General features: G+C 34.7%; 1 protein-coding gene and 1 long non-coding RNA gene across 3 annotated transcripts in view; one reads left to right on the top strand and one right to left on the bottom strand.

Annotated features, from left to right (window-relative positions):
- hyd (E3 ubiquitin-protein ligase hyd) overlaps positions 1 to 20,977 on the bottom strand; it is an 83,668-nt gene that overhangs the window by 14,228 nt on the left and 48,463 nt on the right. The window contains exons 11-16 of one of the 2 annotated variants that reach the window (XM_075291051.1): positions 18,823 to 19,298; positions 11,866 to 12,076; positions 9,970 to 11,802; positions 9,837 to 9,910; positions 6,140 to 6,477; positions 5,248 to 5,454 (exon numbers count right to left, since the gene is read on the bottom strand). In XM_075291051.1, the coding sequence (XP_075147166.1) occupies positions 5,248 to 5,454; positions 6,140 to 6,477; positions 9,837 to 9,910; positions 9,970 to 11,802; positions 11,866 to 12,076; positions 18,823 to 19,298 (3,139 nt within the window). The remainder of the gene's footprint in view (positions 1 to 5,247; positions 5,455 to 6,139; positions 6,478 to 9,836; positions 9,911 to 9,969; positions 11,803 to 11,865; positions 12,077 to 18,822; positions 19,299 to 20,977) is intronic. The other variant, XM_075291052.1, reaches the window with a different exon arrangement.
- On the top strand, positions 19,893 to 20,396 carry LOC142221344 (uncharacterized). Its single transcript, XR_012717999.1, has 2 exons — positions 19,893 to 20,125; positions 20,183 to 20,396. It is a non-coding gene; the product is annotated as an uncharacterized LOC142221344 (long non-coding RNA).

Raw genomic sequence — 20,977 nt, 5'->3', positions numbered from 1 at the left:
AATTTCACCCAAATTTTGCATGCATACACCCAAAGAAAAAATACTTTTGAAAAAATACTCGTGCTGATTTGCTAATGGTTCCATCGTGAGTTATGAAAATGTCCCTAACTGAGTAACTGCAGCGAGCCATACGATGTCGTGAATGAGAATTTTCATGTTCCGAAAATTTTCGTGAATCGTGCGTGAGAGTGAAGCTTTAAAAATGGTTTGTGCGTGAGTTTGCGTTCCGTTTCTTGAAATACGGAATATGGAGGCAAAATACGTTCAAAAATAATATATGTTTTTCAAAACTTTATTTTAAAGACGTTTTTACTTGAAACAGCATAATTTCTTCTTGAAGTCAAGTATTGATTTGAAAATTTGGGTTGTCTTTAACACGTTTCTAAAGAAGAAAAAAAAAACAGAAAAAAGAATACATTCAAATTTGTTTCTTTGTGTCAAGTACACAAAATTCAAATTTTAAAGAGAATTATGTTTTAAACGCTTCTTTGGATTGGAATCAATACTAAAATCGTTAGTGTTAACCCTTAAATGCGCACTGTATCTTTTAAGATACAACCAGAAAAAAAATTTTACGTCTTAAAATTTTGACCAAATTCTATCAAATCGTGTTTGTTGTATCTAATACACCATAACGCTATTTCAAAAAAAAATGTTTTTTTTTCGGAAAATTATTGTACTTCTGAGTAATATGTAGTCAAAATTTAAAATCAAATTTTGACCAAAATTTCAAAAAACTAGAAATTGGAAATTAAATATTTGCCAGAGATGAAAGTAATGTTAGTAAAAAACGGTATAGTGTAAAAATATATCTAATCTCTAAAATCAAACTGTTTATTTGTAAATAAAAACTTGATTTAATGCGCACTGTATTTTTTAAGACACAACCACTATTTTTTGAAAAAAAAATTTTTTGAAAAAATGTGTATGCATTGTGCATCATATATAGGAGGGTTTCCCTGCCTGTCCAATGAGACGTTATAATAGCACTCTTTTGGCAGTATATTTTTCCGACCTACTATGAGAAGCGTAAGTGGAGTCCTCCTCCCTAATGTCACGCCGTGCAAATTTGAAAGCGAATACGTATTTGTTTTGCATACGTACTGCATGTGCTGGGAGGTATACCTACTGCATGTGATGGGAGGTATTCTGGGAAAATTGTAAAAATAATCAATTTAACTGGTTTATAGTAGTTGAAAATAAAATATATCGTCGCTATTTTGTGGCATTTTCTTCAACATTCGCTATTTGGATTGATTAAAGTGGATGCAAATATTGAACACTTTTGTTGGTGTTAACACAAATTAATTGAATCAATTAAAAAATTAATTGAAATTTGCTAATGAAATCAATTAATTTTTTAATCAAGAATTTTTTCTATGCCCAATTAAAACTGTGATTAATACTATCATTTTCGTGATTGAAGACATTTCAATTAAAAAATTAATTGGATCAATTAATTTCGTGATAGAATCAGAAAAAACATTTTTTGTGTGTATAGCAGAGAACGGCTGCGATCTACCACAACCGACCAGTGTATTTAGTAAACACCAATATTTGCAGTCTTAAAGCACCAATTGGTAAAAAAATTCAACCACCAATATCCAATACAACCGACGACTGTCGTTGTTTGTTAGTATGAGTGTTGGTCTCTCGAAAACACCGTAGTAAAACAATCACACAAATTGGTTACCTATATCTCAGCAGTTTGGTATTCTCTTATTTGGTACTCTCTCAATTCTCTTGAGCTAATGCCAACTGCTGGTAATTGTTGTTGTTGAGTGCAATCACACTTAAGTGCCGCACTCGTTCTGTGTTTACAGAGCGTTGTTACGATGTCGATTGGTTTAAGATTGCAAGACACTGCATACGAACATTGTTATAAACTAGTGGTGTTTTTATTCTCGCATTTATATCAATGTAAAAGATCGCGTGGTAATTGGTGTGAGTACACTGTCACCGATATTTTGTGGGTAAGAATGCAATACGAAAAAACGCCACCGGTTGCAGTTCTCTGGTGTACAGCTCGCAACAAACTTAAAATGCTCCAACTATTGTATTATATTTAAGTATATTTTATTTGATCTCTAATGCTGCTTTGATCAGCTGTACTTTGGAAAAATGAAATTCTAGGTCCATGATGTATAGCGATTACATTGTGCCATTATACTTGTACCGGTAAATTTGGTTCCCCACAATACAGTTGTGTTTAACATCCCATGCCAATTAGCCCTAACTTGGGCCCAATTGTTAATGACAACACATATTTCTCGAACGTTCTGCGTCCTTACATAGGCAATTTTGCTGTTGCACATATGAACTGTTGTAGTATTAGGTCCCCTTATAATACCTCTAAGTTTGATGATTTTAAAGCAGTGTTCGGAGGTTTTGAAGCCATTGGCATCTCTGAAACTTGGCTAATTGAGAATGTGTCGAGTTGTGCTGTTGAGTTACCTGGATATATGTTTATTAGGAATGATCGGTCTGATACTCGCAGGGGTGGTGATGTGGGTATATACATTTCACGCAAATTTGCTACTAAGGTTGTTTTTCGAATTTCAAGTCCAGTTGCGGAGTCTGTTCGGTTTCAGTCCGTTCGTTTTGTACTAGAAATAATTTGTCCATTTGTCACAATTCAATTCCCGCACACTATGATGTGCAGCATAATTCAACTTCACTAATTAACTTTTTTCTTATCAGTAACCCATCTTTGATAAATTTCTCTTCCCAAGTATTTCCCACCATGCGCTGGTTTTTGCTTCTTTTGCCTTAAATTCGCAGCCAATGATGACTATGTTGAATACAGGGACTTTAGGAGGATGGACCTTTTTGACTGGTAGGTCGCAATTTGTAGAGATGAACTGTGCTGTGTCTAGCAATGTGGGGGTGTACCCCAAGGCACTTTCCTGGGACCCCTTTTATTCATTTTGTATATAAATGACCTCCCTGATTGTGTGGATAGCCCATTTTGTACCCCGTTTTTGTTTGTGGACGACATATTTTTACATTTTAGCTCTAAACGCAATTGCCCTGATTTATTGCGTGATAATATACAATTTTGCGTCGATCGGATTTCCCAATGGTCGGCAGTGAATACGTTAGCCCTTAATCCGGTCAAATTCAAAACTATCGCATTTTTCTCTTCGAGTCGTTATTTCAATTATGAATTATTTATTGACGGCACTGCTATCGAATTTGTTAGTCAATTTAATTGTCTTGCAGTTATTCTAGATGAGCAGCTACGATTTTTGTCCTATATAGAATCTGTCCAGCGTAAGGTCTTGAGTGTTCTACGACGGATTTATTTTACTAACATTTATTTGCCACTTGGTACTAACAGGTTGGCTCATAAGTCCCCGGTCTAACAAAGAAAAACACATTTTTTGTCAAAATTCGTTTTTATTATTCAACATAGTTCCCTTCAAGGGTGATACAACGATTATAACGACCTTCCAATTTTTTGATACCATTTTGGTAGTACTCCTTCGGTTTTGCCTCAAAATAGGCCTCAGTTTTGGCGATCACCTCTTCATTGCAGCCAAATTTTTTCCCTGCGAGCATCCTTTTGAGGTCTGAGAACAAGAAAAAGTCGCTGGGGGCCAGATCTGGAGAATACGGTGGGTGGGGAAGTAATTCGAAGCCCTATTCATGAATTTTTGCCATCGTTCGATTGCACTCAGGAGTGTAGTGATGGAGCCATGTTTCATCCATTGTCACATATCGACGGAAAAACTCGGGTGTATTACGAGTTAACAGCTGCAAACACCGCTCAGAATCATCAACACGTTGTTGTTTTTGGTGAGCTCGCGCGGCACCCATTTTGCACAGAGCTTCCGCATATCCAAATATTGATGAATGATATGACCAACACGTTCCTTTGATATCTTTAAGGCCTCTGCTATCTCGATCAACTTTATTTTACGGTCATTCAAAATCATTTTGTGGATTTTTTTGATGTTTTCGTCGGTAACCACCTCTTTCGGGCGTCCACTGCGTTCACCGTCCTCCGTGCTCATTTCACCACGCTTGATACCAATCAATTATTGTTGATTTCCCTGGGTCCGGAAACTCATTATCAAGCCAAGTTTTTGTTTCCACCGTATTTTTCCCCTTCAGAAAACAGTATTTTATCAAAACACGAAATTCCTTTTTTCCATTTTTTTTCACAATAACAAAAGTTGCTTCACAAAAGACGCTCTATCTCACAAACTAATTGACTTACAGACGTAACTTGACACGAATCATTTGAAGGTTGGTACTATATAAAAATAATATGCATTTAATACTAGCGACGCCATCTATGTATCAGACAACCTGTTAAGTATCGTATAGCTTGGTCGCTACTCTGCCGCAGGTACTATATGGACTCGAGGTCTATTCGGGCACTACATCTAACAATATTGACTTACTGGACGTATTGTTAATTCTGTGGCAAGATTTGTCTTTGGCATTAGGAGAAGAGAGCATATATCGGGTTATGTTAGAGAATTGTTAGAATGTTCTTTCAGAGATTTCGTTAAGATTCGCACAGTGTATCTTTTCTATAGTACGCCTATGTGCGGAGTAGTTTTACCACTGTGTAATGCATTTTCTTTTATTCGGTCTGCAAGGGTCCTCTGAGTAGGTGTAGTACCTTTGATAGATCTTTTCTGATACGTGTGGCACGTTGTTGGAATTATTTGCCTATTGAATTACGAACTTTTTCACACTGTAATAATGCATTTAGGCGTATGCTTTTTGAACATTTTTAGGATGATACTGAATGATTCTCCATTATTGTGTTCATTTTTTTAAATGTATTTATAAATGGCTGGAGAGCCAAATATACTATGGTTAAGTAAATTTTTTGTAATTTAGGTAATCTATATTTTAAGTTTTTGAATTTAATTATTTTCTATAATTCAGGTATTTTGTTTTGCTATATAATACGTTTTTCTTTTGCCCTAGGGCTTTTGTATTACTTTGTGGATAAATAAATAAATAAATACTATAATTTATATTGATCCATTTACGTTACCCCCCACAATAATACTACAAATTAGTGGTATTAAAATGAGATTTAGTTATATTACCCGGAGCCGACTCCGGGGTCGGAGTCGAGGCTGATGAAAAATACTGGAGTTGGAGTCGGAGTCGAGCAAAATTACCGATTACCGATTTTTACCAGAATGCCGAAGCCCTTTATCCAAAATATGCCAAAACAATGTACTCTAGTGTTGGTATAATTAATATGATGACTAAACTTACACAAAGTATAACTCCATTCGAGTAATGCTTTCATCTCCGTCATCGTTTAGTGAATTTTGCATCAGTTGTCTGAATGATTCATAAATACCTGGGTCGAAAAAGGCTAAGTCATGGAATTTTATTTTACGCCCAAGAATATATTTGAGTACGTGTCTTTGAAGAAATAGAGGAAGTAATTCATTTTGCAAAAGGCATAGTCCGATTAATCTGGAAATAAAAATAACAATAAATATAAATTATTTGTATGATACATAAACTCACGACCTTTAGGTTGAACATATTAGAGAATCGTTTTGTGTAAATGTTGAGTGTTAGCTAATGTTGTTAAAAATCATTTATAACATTGTATTTTCAATAAAGCAGTTGAAAATTACGCGTGTAAAGCAAAATATGTCCGATAAACGCTATTGATAAAATTCGCACTTACGACCAAATGTCGGTTTTTTTTAACATGTATTTTTTTTTTTACTTGCATCGTGAGATACGAAGAATTGCCGCCAGTCGCGAATCACAAGAATTGTCATGAATCACAAAAATGTTCGTATAGCGAGAATTGTCTTCAATCACAAAAATTGGCGTGAATCGTGCGTGAGCGTGAGTTGAAAAAATTATTAATTGATTTCCGTATAGAAAGTAAATGTCCAATCATGGTATTCTAGGACAACCAGAGACGCAAAAAGATCGCAGAATGGTTCTAACTAAAGAACAGAACCAAACTCATCGATATAAATATTAATTTTCAGGAAATTGCTTCTTTGAGTACATACTCAAAGAAACAATTTCATGCCTGCTGCATTGTCCAACTAACAATATGATTGTTGAGTATTCATATGGTATTAAAATCAACGTAACGTTCTAAATACACGATAACGTTTTCGACCGAAGTACTTACCTTCCAATATTTCTAAAAGCATTGACGCGCTCAAATGAGCCATAGCCTTGACGTGGCGTGTAAAAACCACGTTTACCTGGCATGTAAAATAGCGGTTCGTTGTCTTCCACATGACATGGCTCTAATAGTACGACTGGATTCATCTTTTTAGAGTGCCCAGATGACAATGATGATGAGTTTGAATCTGTTTTCTGTTTGAATGTAATAATATCAAGAGCCTCGTTGACTTTCTGTCGGAGCATTTCCTCTGAAGATAAAATCGATAATAACTGAGGGGTTGGAATTTCTAATAACATTCCGGTTATCTTGGAAGCATTTGCTGTATTGATCGAATATATCTGAAAGTAGTAAATAAATTTAGTTATTATTGTTTACATTGTACAACAAAGAAATTCGTTTGTGCATTTTTATGTAACTTCCAGAAGGAGAAAATCCAATCGTCTCAGATTAAATTCGTCTGTCTGCGTGCTGATTTATTTTATTGTCCGGTTATGCGCTTTACAGACTATCAGTTATTCCGGACGGAATGTCGGTATTTGTAAAGAATCTTACAGTGTGTCGGATCGATACGACTTGTCGGCGATGACTAAATAATCGGTAAATGTGTTATTGATCCCATAAACATGCAGCAGTATCGATTATGCCTTCGGACTTAACTTATAATGTGCACAATACGAGGGCGGTTCGGAAACTTCTTAGCCTATCAATGAAAGAGAATAGTTGTTTTTCAAAAATATTTTTATTTTTCAATATAATCTCCTGAAACTTCAATACACTTAGTCCAACTCTTTTCTAGCAATTCTATCCTTTGATTAAAATAATTTTCCTAAAGGTCTTCAAAATAGTGGTTTACAACTGTAATTGCATCTTCATTTAAGGTAAAACGCTGCCAGCAAGAAATTTTTTTAGATTTGGGAACACTTAAAAGTCGCTGGGAGCTAAATCAGGAGAATAATGTGTGTGGTCAAGCAACTCGTACTTTAATTCGTTGATTTTAGCCATTGCTAAAACACTCTTGTGCGCTGGTGCGTTGTCTTGATGAAAAATTATTTTTTTGTGTTGTAAGCCAGGACGTTTCTCTCGAATTTGTACATTTAATTGATCCAAAATGTTGCAATAGTACTCTGAATTTTTTGTTTTATCCTTTTGCAGATACCCAATCAATAAAATACCTTTGAAGTCCCAAAAAAACCGTTGCCATAACCTTACCAGCCGATTGAATTGTTTTTGCCTTCCAGCTTCAGTCCATTGTTTGGATTGTTCTTTTGTCTCTGGAGTATAGTGGTGGATCCATGTCTCATCAACAGTTATGAAACGATGCTTAAAATCCATTTTATTTCGCTTAAAACGATCCAAACAAGCTTGAGAAATGTTCATTCTTATGCGTTTTTGATCGACTGTTAACAAATGCGGCACCCATCTTACAGAAAGCTTCTTCATCTGTAGTGCTTCATGTAAAATTAAATGGACTCGATCATTTGAGATGCCCATGATATTAGCAATTTCACGTACTTTTATTCGTCAATCATTTAATACCATATCATGCACTTTGGCTACAATTTCTGTTGTTGTTGCTGTTTTTGGACGTCCACTACGTGGTTCATCTTCAATGCTTGTACGACCACGTTTAAATTCAGCAACCCAATTTTTTACTGTTGCACATGAAGGAGCACTTTCATCTAACACATTCACCATATCATTATGAATTTCTTGTCCCGATAAAGCTTTATGTAAATATTTAATGACAGCACGTATTTCTAATTTTTCCATTGTAAAAAAAATGCGGATGCGTCTTTTTTGAACCCCTGTTTCTATATTAAGGAGTTGCCAGATCGAAACAAAATTTAACATGTGTTCATAACAGAGATGGAAGTTTCCAAAACACTTAACTTTTTTCTGTTTATACCGCGCTTTTTGTGCTAGGCTAAGAACTGCCCTCGTATATGGGATATGTTCGACACGAGCACTGTCGGCCGGAATAACTGATAGTCTGTAAAGCGCATTAGGTTCGTAAGTCCGGCCGTTTTTATATAGCATCTTACTTTGACCCGACGGCCATTCCAATTGACTGAAAAACTGCTGTCATATATTTCATATTCACTTCAAATCCTTTTACATTAAGCCAAATGAAAACTTTTTCAAATTAAATGAAACCCTTTCAATGAAAATCGTGTAGAATTTCCCATTTATGACAATTTCTAAATTTACATATAATTTATTAGTTCCATATAATGTTAAAATCTTATTGGATCTAAACACTTACTGAAATACAATTATTAGAATAATATATTGGTCCAATGGCAACTCCATCTTAAAGAGGCCGGTCCATTCCATACTTTTTGACCAGAACTGGAACTGGTATTCTGTTGGGCTATGAATAGCTTACTGGGTCTTCCTTTTTTCCACCTATTTTTCTTTCACACGCCAGCGGTTGCAATTTTGATCCATTTTAATGAGTATAAAACTCTGTTTACATTTGAAAATGCCATGTCAGTGTACTTGTTGTTTCGTTCGTCTTTTTGTTTGCTCTTGGTTCGAACCGGGATAGAGGCAAACACCGGACGATGGTACTGTTCCGTCTACCGAAACCACATTCGGTCGGTTCACCACTGTGGTATCACAATGGACTGAATAGTCTAAGTGAGCCTGATACATCGGGCTGCCACATAACCTAACCTAACCTAACATCACTACACTGACTACTAGGCAGAATTCTGTGCCAACGGCATCAGCAGGGGGTCGTCCGACTACTTGACCCCCCGGTCAACAGTAATTCCAATTGCATATTAGTTTTACAAAAATAAACTGTTAAACGTTGAGGAGGAAATGTCTTGGTATGGGGTGGTTTTTCTTGGGAGAGAGTAGGTCCGATACATCTTATATAAATACAATTGATGGATTTTTGTACCAGAATATGTTGAGAGACAGTTATGCCACCATACGTTGAGGAAAATATGCGACTTGTGATGGGAAATGTCTGCTCCCACCAAGATAACAGCCGCTCACATTCCATGATCCTCCAAATCGGAACTGATGAATGTAAGATCAAGCACTTAACCCTCAGAACCCTCAGGGACCCATGAGGATACTGTAGCTGAAGAGGTAAGAAGCTACAAAGTTAAACCTGTTTTAGGGGTTAGACCGCCGCACAGAGCGCCGGAGGAAAAATACCTCCAACAACAGACGAGTAGGTTTGACCCGACATTGATCAGACAAGTGCAGCCGCCTCCCTTCCTACCACTGATTGATAGCAGCGCATTGCCGTATCTAGACATTTTTAACCAGGGGGGGGCTATAGCCCCCCTATCTATACTACAGTAACAATATATAATGGAAAATCATATATAGGTTTTCACATTCTAGGGGGGTATAATTTTTTTCTAGAGGTGGCTAAGCCCTCCCCCCAGATGCCTTACCACGCTTATGTAGCAGCGTAGCTGACATTTTCGCTTGTCCGTTTTAGGCATAATCTGATGGACAAATAGCGCAACACACATTCTTTACATGCCGATATTTTTATCATCTACACATGTTTCGTGTAGGCGTTCCCGAAGTACGCAAAAAAGTTTAAAATATTATTAGTTTTTTAGTTGATTTTTGGTCGACCTTTTGTTATAGCTCGACCTCGAGCTTGAAGAAACATTAATTTATAAGTTTTCAAATATATTTTGTAATTAGTTTTAATTTTTCTATTTACCTTTGGATAAAGTCGGTCTCCCAACTGTTGTAGTTGAACGGACAAATGTTCGTTAGGATTTTCTCCAGAAATATCTAAAAAAATACAAATATGCTATAAAATTAATACAATAAAATAAATCACATCAAATTACCTGGACTTTCCGTGCTTGGAACGTAGGGTCTGGCATAAAAATTAAGTGCTTTTCTTTCTCTTGCTGTTCTCCACAGAATTTTGCTTCCGGTTCCACGTCTTTGCAATGTTGGTAGCTCTCGGCTCTGTGCTCCACGACTGCGTAATATGCTCGAAAATGGAACTCCATATTTACCACTATTGTTACCCACTTGAACTGATTCCAAATTGGGCATTTTGGAACTAGCAAGAAGTGCTTCAGATATAGATGTATAAAAACTTCGAGCTACTCCTGACCCTTCACCTGGCTCATCCTTGAAAGTCACCTTGACACGATTAAATGTAAGTGGTGGGTGAATACGTCTATTTTGACTCCCGAATTGGGCATTTAGTTCTTTAAATGTTTGCATAATCAACGTGTCACGATTTCTTTCCAATTTGCAAAGGATTAAATCACGTTGTTGTCCATTTCTCAGTTTTTCCATATGTCTTCTAAATCGCATTTCTTTAACAGGAAATCCTCGTAGTTCTGGTAAAACTGAACCGTGTTCCATACCGACGTCATCCATAAACACTCTACCAAATAAATCGAGGGCAAGCTTCCATCTACCTAATAAAAGGTTCCATGATGGAGAAGATTCATTTTCACTGGTGTTGCTCTTTTGACAAAAATATTGGCCACGCGCAGGATATATTAATGATGATATCTTTATTGATCGACCAAAAGCACTTTTCAAAGAATTATTAGGAACTGCATACGACGTGCAAGCTTTATGTGATGTTGACGGCTCTTCTTGAATTTTAGACAGTTCCGATATTCCTCCTGCCCTTACAATTACACTTCGAACGAATGATGAAGAAGATGGATTCGTTACATTTGATTGCGCTACTACTGCTGCGTCTGAGTTTCTTTGGTTCTTATTCGGAACTATTATTACATCGGGCCTTGTAGTTATAACAGCAGATTGATTAATATTTTCCATTTTACCTATATTTTCTACCTTTTCGTTAACAATGCTGTCCACATCCATAGACTCAGGGCTTTTAGTTTTATCTTGTTCAGGTGATTTGGTTTCATCCGCATATTGTTTCTTTTTTAATTGAAGATAAACGTTGCCGCTATTACCTGCATTATTCAAGTCGCTGTTAGTTATATCGGTAACCATTTGGAGGTCAGAAGTACTTGATTTTTGAAATTGTCCAGTATTAGATTCATTACCAACTTCATCACCTACGTCTTCTGCTGAAGAAGTTTTTTCTTCGTGCTCAACAAACTTTGATATAGAGTACGAAGAAAACGCTAATTTGGTTGGCGGGAAGTCGAGTAAATTGTTATTGGATTTGCCGTTTTGTGAGTTCACAGTATTTCCTGAAGGCGAAACAATTAAAGGTAGATTCGCGAATAAATCTTGTCGCTTAGAATTAGGTTGCAAAAGATGTGGTTTGTCTGCTAGAGGGATAGCTACATCTAGAGGTAAATCGAAACCATCTGGAGGTAAACACCCGAGACTTAACGTTGAATCAGACCGCGCGAAAAAAGTATGGCGACGCATTGATCCAGATCCCAGAACAGTTGAAGTAGGTTCAACTATACCTCCGTATGAATCCTCAGTCGTGATATTTGAGAGTTCGTCATCAGTGTCATCATTTTCGTTCGACACATTGTTGGTAACACCTTCATTTTTTTCGTAAAAGCTAGTATCATTCCGCATATAATATATGAAACCATCCAAAACGTATGCAATATGACGTAGTGCTGCAATGTCAAGAACAGGTAATGCGTCCCTGTGCTCAGACGTATGCGCGCGCATAAGCGACAGACAGTACGTGAAAAAGTCTCGCCGAGACGAAGATGCTAAAGGTCACACCAGAGTGAGTTTAAAAAATACACCAATAACAGAAAGAAGAGGATACATACATAAAATATTTATTCCTGCGGATGGTGCGCTATTAGATTGGTTACTTGACTGATTTGAATTATTCTGCGCACTTAAGTTTAAAGGATGAAGTGGGTGAGCTGAATCAGTGTAATTTGTTAAATAGGCTCCAAACTTCAACTGGGCCTCCGTACTGTCCATAACAGAAAACATCCAATCCCACGTTGGCCTCAAACACTTCTCTACGAACTCCTAAAATATGAAACCGTTGATAAAACTTATGATATTATCCATATAAATGTATAAATGTTGTAGGTTTATATTAATATTCTAAGAAGCACTATCAATTTTAATGACATTATTGAACGCATTGTTCAACCTGACGTGAATATGTCTATTATTTCTTTCATTAAATCATTTTGTCATTTGATTTTTATATATCTTTTTACATATTTTCATAACTTAAATTAACATATGTAGACATTCTTTTCTCTCTATTGTATAAGTATTTGTTTTGAATTAATAAATGAAAGGCCAATTTTATATGTAATCAGGTCTGCGAGGAATGTCTCTGTAGTCTGAGGTATACGATTGATAAAATTCCGAATTCATTTGCTATTTTTGCGAAAACATATGTTCGTGAGAGCCCGTTTAACTCACATTATCCCTATCGGATTGAAACTTTCACAATATACACAATTAAATTATTTTATATGTAATCAGGTATGCGAGGAGTATCTCTTTAGTCTGAGGTATGCGGTGCAAGTCTCTTGTATTAATAAAATTCTGAATTCATTTGCTATTTTTGCGAAAACCTACAACCAGAAAAAAGTGCCATGGAAATTAAAGGTGAGTATTAAGTTCGAGTTTAGCCGCTAAAATCGCTAAAGTGAAAACTAAATCAGTAAGAAAAATGCATGAAATTATACATATTTGTGGCAAATTTTATTATAACTTTATGGGGAAAAGCCCAAAGCAAAGTTTGTATTCCTTAAAATGGATTATTAAAGAAAAGTAATCGTGAAAAAAAATGAAGATTTTAGCTGGCTAAACCTGAACTTAATACCCACCTTAAAGGAAAAAATGTTCATTTTATTTCCATTCAGTTAAATTTTTGTGTGAAATAATAAAATTATCTTGTTTCAGTAAAAAAAAAATCCTAAACTGAAAGCAGTTAGGAATAGTTCATTAACTAGAATAAGGCATGGAATTTTACTAATACTGTTTTCTTCGCTGGGTATAAGAATTTACTACTGAACAAGAAAATTTTATTCACTGATAAAGCATTCGTAAAAATAAACAAAAACCGAACTAAAACCAAGTTTTCTCAAATTTAGTAAAATTTCTTATAAAATGGTAGACTGGTACGGAGAGACTCTTAACAAATAATATAGTAAAATAATATAATAAATAACAAATAAAATATATAAAATATTTGTTATTATAAATTAGTGAGAAAAATGTTCGTTTTTCGAAAATAAATCTATCAATGTTCGTGATGGTTTATAAAGAAAGAAAACACCAGCATTAATAACAACCCTTTCATTCGTCTTCATTTTGGAATCTTCAATTATCCTGAAGTCGCCAATTACAATACTCGGTAATAAAAGGCTGATATCACTAGAAAACAATCAGCTGATTTACAAAAAATGAAGAAAAATATTTTTGATTTGACGCGCGAAAAAATGTGGATATATATTCAAGGACAGTAAAGGCTTCCAAAACTATAGAGATGGAGACGACGCTGAGATCAATGGCACAAGGATCATCGTGAAAGAAAACTTTAATTGTACGGTGTTCTTTTCTATAGGTGGTATTAAGTTCGAGTTTAGCCGCTAAAATCGCTAAAGTGAAAACTAAATAAATTTTTGTATAACTTGATGGGGAAAAGCCCAAAGCAATTTTTCACAAAGTTTGTATTCCTTAAAATAGATTATTAAAGAAAAGTAATCGAGAAAAATTACGATTTTAGCGGCTAAACTCGAACTTAATACTCACCTTATGATGTGAATCTGATGACCATAACTGCTATATATGCAGATTTTTTGTAATTGTTGAAGAATTAGTCACTTTACCTCTTACCTCTTACCAATTTCATTTCATTTTCATTTCATTTATTATCGTACAAAGTGATACAAAAGTCAATAAATAGACCTAAACCTAATAGACCTAAAATCCTGCATCACACAAAATTGTAATAAAATATAAACTTCAACAATGGTATATATAAAAAAAAAAAAAAAAACTAAATAAAATCTTTAAGACAATGGTGTAGTAAATAGAAATAATAATAAATATTTATAAATAGTAAGTATACTAAATGTTAAATATATATTAAGATATAGTAGATATCTCCTACTAAGCGTTGAAAAATGGCTCCCCAGCCAAAGGACTTGCAAATGTGTATTTAGAGTTATGGAACACCCGTTGATAATGCGTTAACAATGATTATATTCGTGGTAAAGAAAACTCCAAAAACCTAGCTCTAAAAGTATTAATAGGAAAATTGAAACTGCGAAGGTTTAAGGGTAGTCTATTCCATATACGAGCAACGCGGACAATGAAGGAACGTTCACATATAGAATGCGATATACGAGGCAACATAATCTGTGGATTGCGAGTCGATCTGGAGAAAAACACCTTATCAAGAAAAAGCAACCTAGATCCACAATTTTTTTTTTTCATTTTTAAATTTATTTTTCAATTGTTCGATTAATAAGGTCGAAAAACTTCTACACTAATCTCGTCCCTGGTAAATTTAACGGCGACAAAAAGCGACACCAGGAATACCGATTTTCGTCGATAGCAGAATATATCGACGAACGGAATACCAATTAGTGGCGACAGACGAAAAGCGACAAAAAGCGACGGCGAGGGCGACATCAGGAATAAGGGTGATTATATTTATCTTGTATTTATCTATATTTTAAGAAAATAAAAGAAATTGAAATATATATTTGCAAGAAAATGAGGTTTTCATTCTAACAACTAAATTTGTGTGGGTGGGCCATTTTCACTGTGACTCACTGTAGATAGGTCTTCCAAGAAATAATTGTGGCATTTATTTGGCGATCATGAAAGGCATGTAAAATTCTTCTGGTTTCGTGTGTCGGTTTGCTTTGGGAACAAAGAACCTCGCTAGCCGAAGAAAACCTATCATGCGGCACAGTTCCCGGACAACAGATCAACCTTAGTTGATTGATGACACGTAACACATTGGAGAAAACGTCAGCTGTTTAAATTTTTCGATCAGAAATCCGAAAAAAGTTTTCTCACGTGTGAGCCAGAAAGACTAACTTTTTGTGTGGTAAGAAGAAAGTGTATAGTGTGGTGTACACTGCGGTGATTTAAATTTGTTTTATTTAAATAAAGGTATCACCTACACCGAGAAAAAAGTGACCCTTTCTTTAAGTCAAAATGAACTCATTATGAAGAAAGTTGAACTTCGTATAGTGCCAGACATTCTTATTTGTTTGAACGATGTGATTTTCGTAGAAATTAGGTAGAATGCATTCCATATATTAGTCAACATTTTCCTATATTTATGTACCACTATACTACAGAATGAAATTTAACTAAATTTAATTCATATAACATATGGAATGATTTTATTGAACTTTTAATATTCATTTGGACAAATCTTACATATTTGTGGTAAACCTTTTACTTAAAAATTATAACTGCTTACCTTCGTTTTTAAATACAATTTTATTTATTTATATAAGCAATTTATTCTTCAATAAAAGACGTGTTTTATTAATATATTGAATGTATTTATTAAGAATCAACAGCATCGACTGGCTTTGGAATATTATTTTATTATTCCACTATTTCCAATTTCCATGTAATGTTATCAACTGTAAAACGGATTTTTTCTCCTTCTTGTACTTCTCACTTTTAACAAGTTGCTGCCTAACGATTTTGTCCTCCTTTTACAATTTCAATACCTACAAATATAAAAAATCATAAACCAATTTTTTCACAAAAAGTTAGCGACACTGAATATTACCTGATAATTGAAGATTCAAAAATGAAGACGAATGAAGGGGTTGTTATTCTTCTGGAGTTTTCTTTCTTTTTACACCATCACGAACATTGATAGACGTATTGTTTGTTGTTTATGTTTAATAATTTTCAAAAAACGAAAATTTTTCTCACTAATTTAAATAACAAATATTTTCTATATTTTATTTGCTAGATATTATATTATTTTACTAAATTATTTTTTTTTAACAATCTCTACGTATATCATAACAACACAATTCCAACTAAAAAAACAATCCACGCGCAAACATATCGATTACAACGTTGATACAGGTAGATAAAAGAAATATAGGAAAATTTCCTATATTTTAACAAGTGTGTTTCCTTAAGTTTTGAAAGGATTGAATACTCTTAGTACGAATGAACTAAAATATTTTTCTATGCCAAGTTTTATTCGTATATATGATAAGCTTTCTTTAATAAAGGAAGTCATAATTATCATTTTATAAGAAACTTTACTAAATTTGAGAAAACTTGCTTTTAGTTCGGTTTTTGTTTATTTTTACGAATGCTTTGTTATCAGTGAATAAAATTTTCTTGTTCAGTAGTAAATTCTTATACCAAGCGAAGAAAACAGTATTAATATCCATGCCTTATTCTAGTTAATGAACTATTCCTAAACATTTACCTTAATGGAAATAAAATGGCTAAACTAAATTGATGAAATTTTTTTCCTTTCGTTTCGAAGGCACTTTTTTCTGGGTGTACATAAAGTGTTATCTATATATATAAAATTCAATTTATGTTTGTTTATTTGTTTGTTTGTTTGTATGTACCGAGTTGGCTCCGAAACGGCTGAACCGATTTACTTGAAACTTTCAGACATCGTAGGGGGCGTTCATGTGGTGAAAATAGGGTACCTCATTTTTTGACACCTGGTCGCGGAGGGGGCCTCCCCTTTGTCGGACTTTTTGAAAATTGGATCAAAGTTGACCGATTTGGTTGAAATTTTCGTTGAAGATTGGGGTTGGCATCTAGACAAAGATCCGCTACTTTTTATTTTGATATTTGGTGGCGGAGGGGGCCTCTCCTTTGTTCGACTTTTTTTAAAGTACAATGAAAAAAACTAAAATTCTCTAAATTATCTGAGAATTACAGAGAACATGTGGTGAGGTTATGGAATTAATATGGGGTATCCGATGATTTCATATGTGGATGGGGGGGGGGGGGACCTCCCCCTTGCCTTACTTTTTGAAACTTGGAACAAAATTATGCGATTTGCTTGAAATTTTCATTGAATGTTGAGGTTGGCATGTAGACAAAAATCCGCTACATTATTTTCCGATATTTGGTCGGGGAGGGGGACCACCCCTTTGCCCAAATTTTGTTTTTTTTTTTTTAAGTTCAAACAAAACTAAACTCTCCCGACTGAAATTTTACAGAAAAAATGGGTTACGAAATTTATATCAGGTTCCTGATTTTTTAATAAAAATAAAAGGGCATAGGGAGACATCCGCTTCTCTTAAGTACATACAGAGAAACAATTAAACTTTACCGAGTTACTTGAAATTTACAGAGGACTGGGGAGAGATCGTAACCTCCGTCAACCGTAATAGTTGATACCTGATTTTGTGATATTTGGACGGAAGAGGCCGCCCCTTTAGGCTTATAATTTGATTGACATTTTCTGGGACGTTTACAAAAGATACGCTTTTCGACATTTGGTCGGGGAGGAGGTCCTCCTCTAAAACTACAAAAAAATTTAAGTTTTCTTGAAATTTACAAAAGCAGTGGGGGAAGGTTATGAACGAAGAGGCAACCTTCCTTGCCCCACACTTGAAGGAAAGTTTCAAGAATTTTCAGGGAAGGTTAGGGGTGTCGATATTGTATCGGGGAAAGTGACGTCCCTTTAAAACAATAGAGCAAAATTTAAACATCTCCGATCTACTTGAAATTTACAGGGACGTGGCAGGGGTGATTAAATTTATACATAATTTTTAAATTAGTATATGATTTTTCGATATCTGGTTGGGGAAGGGGAAAATTGAAATAAACTTTATCGATTTACTTCGATAGAATTTATAGGGACCATTGAGTAGTTGCGAAATTAATATAGGGTACGTGATAGTCCGATATCAGGTCGGAGTGGAGCGAAGGTGGGGAGAGGGTTCCCTTTTGTCCGTTTTTTTTTTTTTCTTAAATTGAAAGTAGAGGGTTGTCCGTAAATGGGAACTCGGTACATAATTTTATGATTTTTGTACAGGCTTCTGCCAGACTTCTTTTTAGTCTTCATTTTAGTAAAGAGAGGGTTCCCTTTTGTCCGTTTTTTTTCTTAAGTTGAAAGTAGAGGGTTGTCCGTAAATGGGAACTCGGTACATAATTTTATGATTTTTGTACAGGCTTCCGCCAGACTTCTTTTTAGTAAAGAACTTAAATTTACATGAAATTGGCAGCCAACATTTTAGCAAATGTTAATGTGGTAAATTTTTTTACTACTTTTGCTTTTTCCGATTTATTGGATGGGAAACAGTAATTCTTTGTATGTTATTATAATATAGTGCTTAATTTTCAGATATGTTGAGGAGAAGGATACCTTTCCTTGACAAACCCCACTTAAAATTCACAAGAAATATAGAAGATTGTCCAACTACTTGAATACAGAACATTATTAAAAAAATTTGGAGGAAAGGGTACACTCTCTCCCGCCGTATTTGTACCTATAAACGAAAAATCAAGTAGTCCGATTTGTTTAAAAGAATTGAAATCTTTTCGAATTTGTTTTCAGCACGAAGGATATAGTTGACTAAGTTAATGCAAAATGTTCCTCCAAATACGCTTCGGAAGGCGCAGCGAAGCGGGCCGGGTTACGCTAGTATTTTATATATTTTAATGCAGTACAATATTTTATTTTTAATTGCCAAGAAAGAAAGAAATCTAGTCATTTCACTCAACTAAGAATTGTATGGTTATGAGCAATCTGAACGATCATTTATTTATTGGATAATGTAACAAACCTGTAATTTTGTTGCTTCCTCTGGTAACACTTTTAACGATGATTCAATGTCATTTAGAATATTATATGTTAAGCCACTCAAAAGCTCAGATATTTGTCGAACTATAATGCCGAATGCACGCGCCAAGTTGCTCGAAGTAGTTGCCATCGTCTGTTGCTCTTGTGGGGGTGTGGCGACTGCGGTGCTTGCTGGAACTGTGGACCTGCGTAATGCCATGGGATCAATAAATACTAAGCTAGAACCGGAGGGCATTCTCACTGAAGAACGGGCAGTATCTCGATTGCGTATAGCCCATTGCATGGACTGTGGAGCCAAATCACTTCGATTGTTTGAATTAGAACTTCGTCGCTCCAATTGGTGATCTGCATATGCAAATTCATCGTCCTCGTGATCGTCAGTTTCCCCATCCTCCGACGCTTCTTCCTCCTGAGGTGAAGAATCTCCCGATTCATCTTCAAGGAACAAAACACCAATATCTGCAATTGTAATGAACTTTAATTTCCTAAGATACCAAATTATTATATTGTTTCGAATCAGTGTCGAAATGCATAATCAAAAATTTTAACTTATATATAATATTTGTGATCAAATAAAATAAGACTTAAATAATTTACATAGTATGTTACAACAATGCACAGAACCAAGGCCGTATTCAGGGGGGGGGGGGGGGGATGAGGGGGATTTTTGAGCGGAAAGGTACTTTTTACTAAATTTCAACAAAAATTTCACTCGAAGATTATTGTCAAGAGACTGAATTTTAAAGAAAATAAAATTTTGACAAAATTTCCTATATAAATAAAATTTTGCAAAAATTTTCTATTGAAATAAAATTTTGCAAAAAAAATCTACAGAAAAAAAATTTTGCAAAATTTTTTCTATAGAAATAAAATTTTGCAAAAATTTCTTATAGAAATAAAAAGTTTACAAAATTTTCAATTGAAATAAAATTTTGACAAAATTTTCTATAAAAATAAAATTTTGCAAAAATTCTTTTTCGACTAAAACATTCTTGAAGTTCAATAAAATCCTGTTTTTGACTATGTCTTTTACAAAATCGAGATTTTCCCTGCCAGCATTTCAAAGTTCCATTTCAACCTCATCGTTACCACAGACTCGTAAATGTCACTTCAACCATCATGAAAAGGTACATCAAAAAGTACATGCAAGTAATTTGCCATCCCTACTGTTAAAAAAGCCATTTTTTTTGTGAAACGCCAAGCGCAACCAGCTTGTTATATTTTAATTAAATAAAAACGAAAATAAAGTTCTGAAAACATAGATTATACGCTTAAAATTGTGAAAGGTATATTGGTGAACAATTTGGTGATTTTCCAAATGGAATAAAGTGATTGTTTTTCAGATATTTTACAGACACGCTGCCTCCATGGAATAAAAACACTTGTTGATAGACGCAGCAACATGTAACTCGCTACTTGTAACTCAACATCATCATTAATGCCAAAAATTATGTTAAATGTAATGTGATAGTGGTATAAATGTTATATTTTTAAGAATTTGTAAATGTTTAATCAAATTAATAAATATCTAAACAAACGTGTTTTACTCGACCACAATGATTCTTTTACAACTATCTTAAAATGCACTTTTTCTGATTGTTTGGAGGGTCCCTTATTGGCGTCGTTCTAAATTGATCTATAAAGGCACCTAATAATTGCACTCATGCGAAACATTTTTGTAGTAACTTGGCGTGGTACAACTTCTCAATAGTGACGGCGCTTTTCCGACGAGTTTTTGATGTCGTATATGATTGTTTTCGACGTAGTGGGGATTCTCAAAAGAGTCCCCAAATTCAAAAAATGTTGGCAGGGTTCTTCCCACTACGTGCTCATCCGAACGTTCATTTTCAACAATGAAGAGATTAAAGACGTATCTTAGAAATTCGACTAGCGAGAGTAGACTCAATGGATTGGCATTAATGTCGGTTCATCGCCGAATAAATGTGCCGACTGAAGAAGTCATTGATTTATTTGCTGCCCAAAAAGCCCGTCGGCTCAATTTAATATTATAAAAATATTGTATACATACCTATGCATAAATAAAATTTTCTACACATGAGATTATATGAATATTTTTTTTAAAGTTGAACACAAAGTTCAAGGATTTGATTGTCGGTTAAGTGCCTAAGTAAATCCTC

The sequence above is a fragment of the Haematobia irritans genome, chromosome 1 (assembly GCF_050003625.1).
Source record: "Haematobia irritans isolate KBUSLIRL chromosome 1, ASM5000362v1, whole genome shotgun sequence".
Lineage (NCBI taxonomy): Eukaryota > Metazoa > Arthropoda > Insecta > Diptera > Muscidae > Haematobia > Haematobia irritans.
Note: the sequence above shows the minus strand (reverse complement) of the source record. Positions and strands in the feature narration are given on the sequence as shown.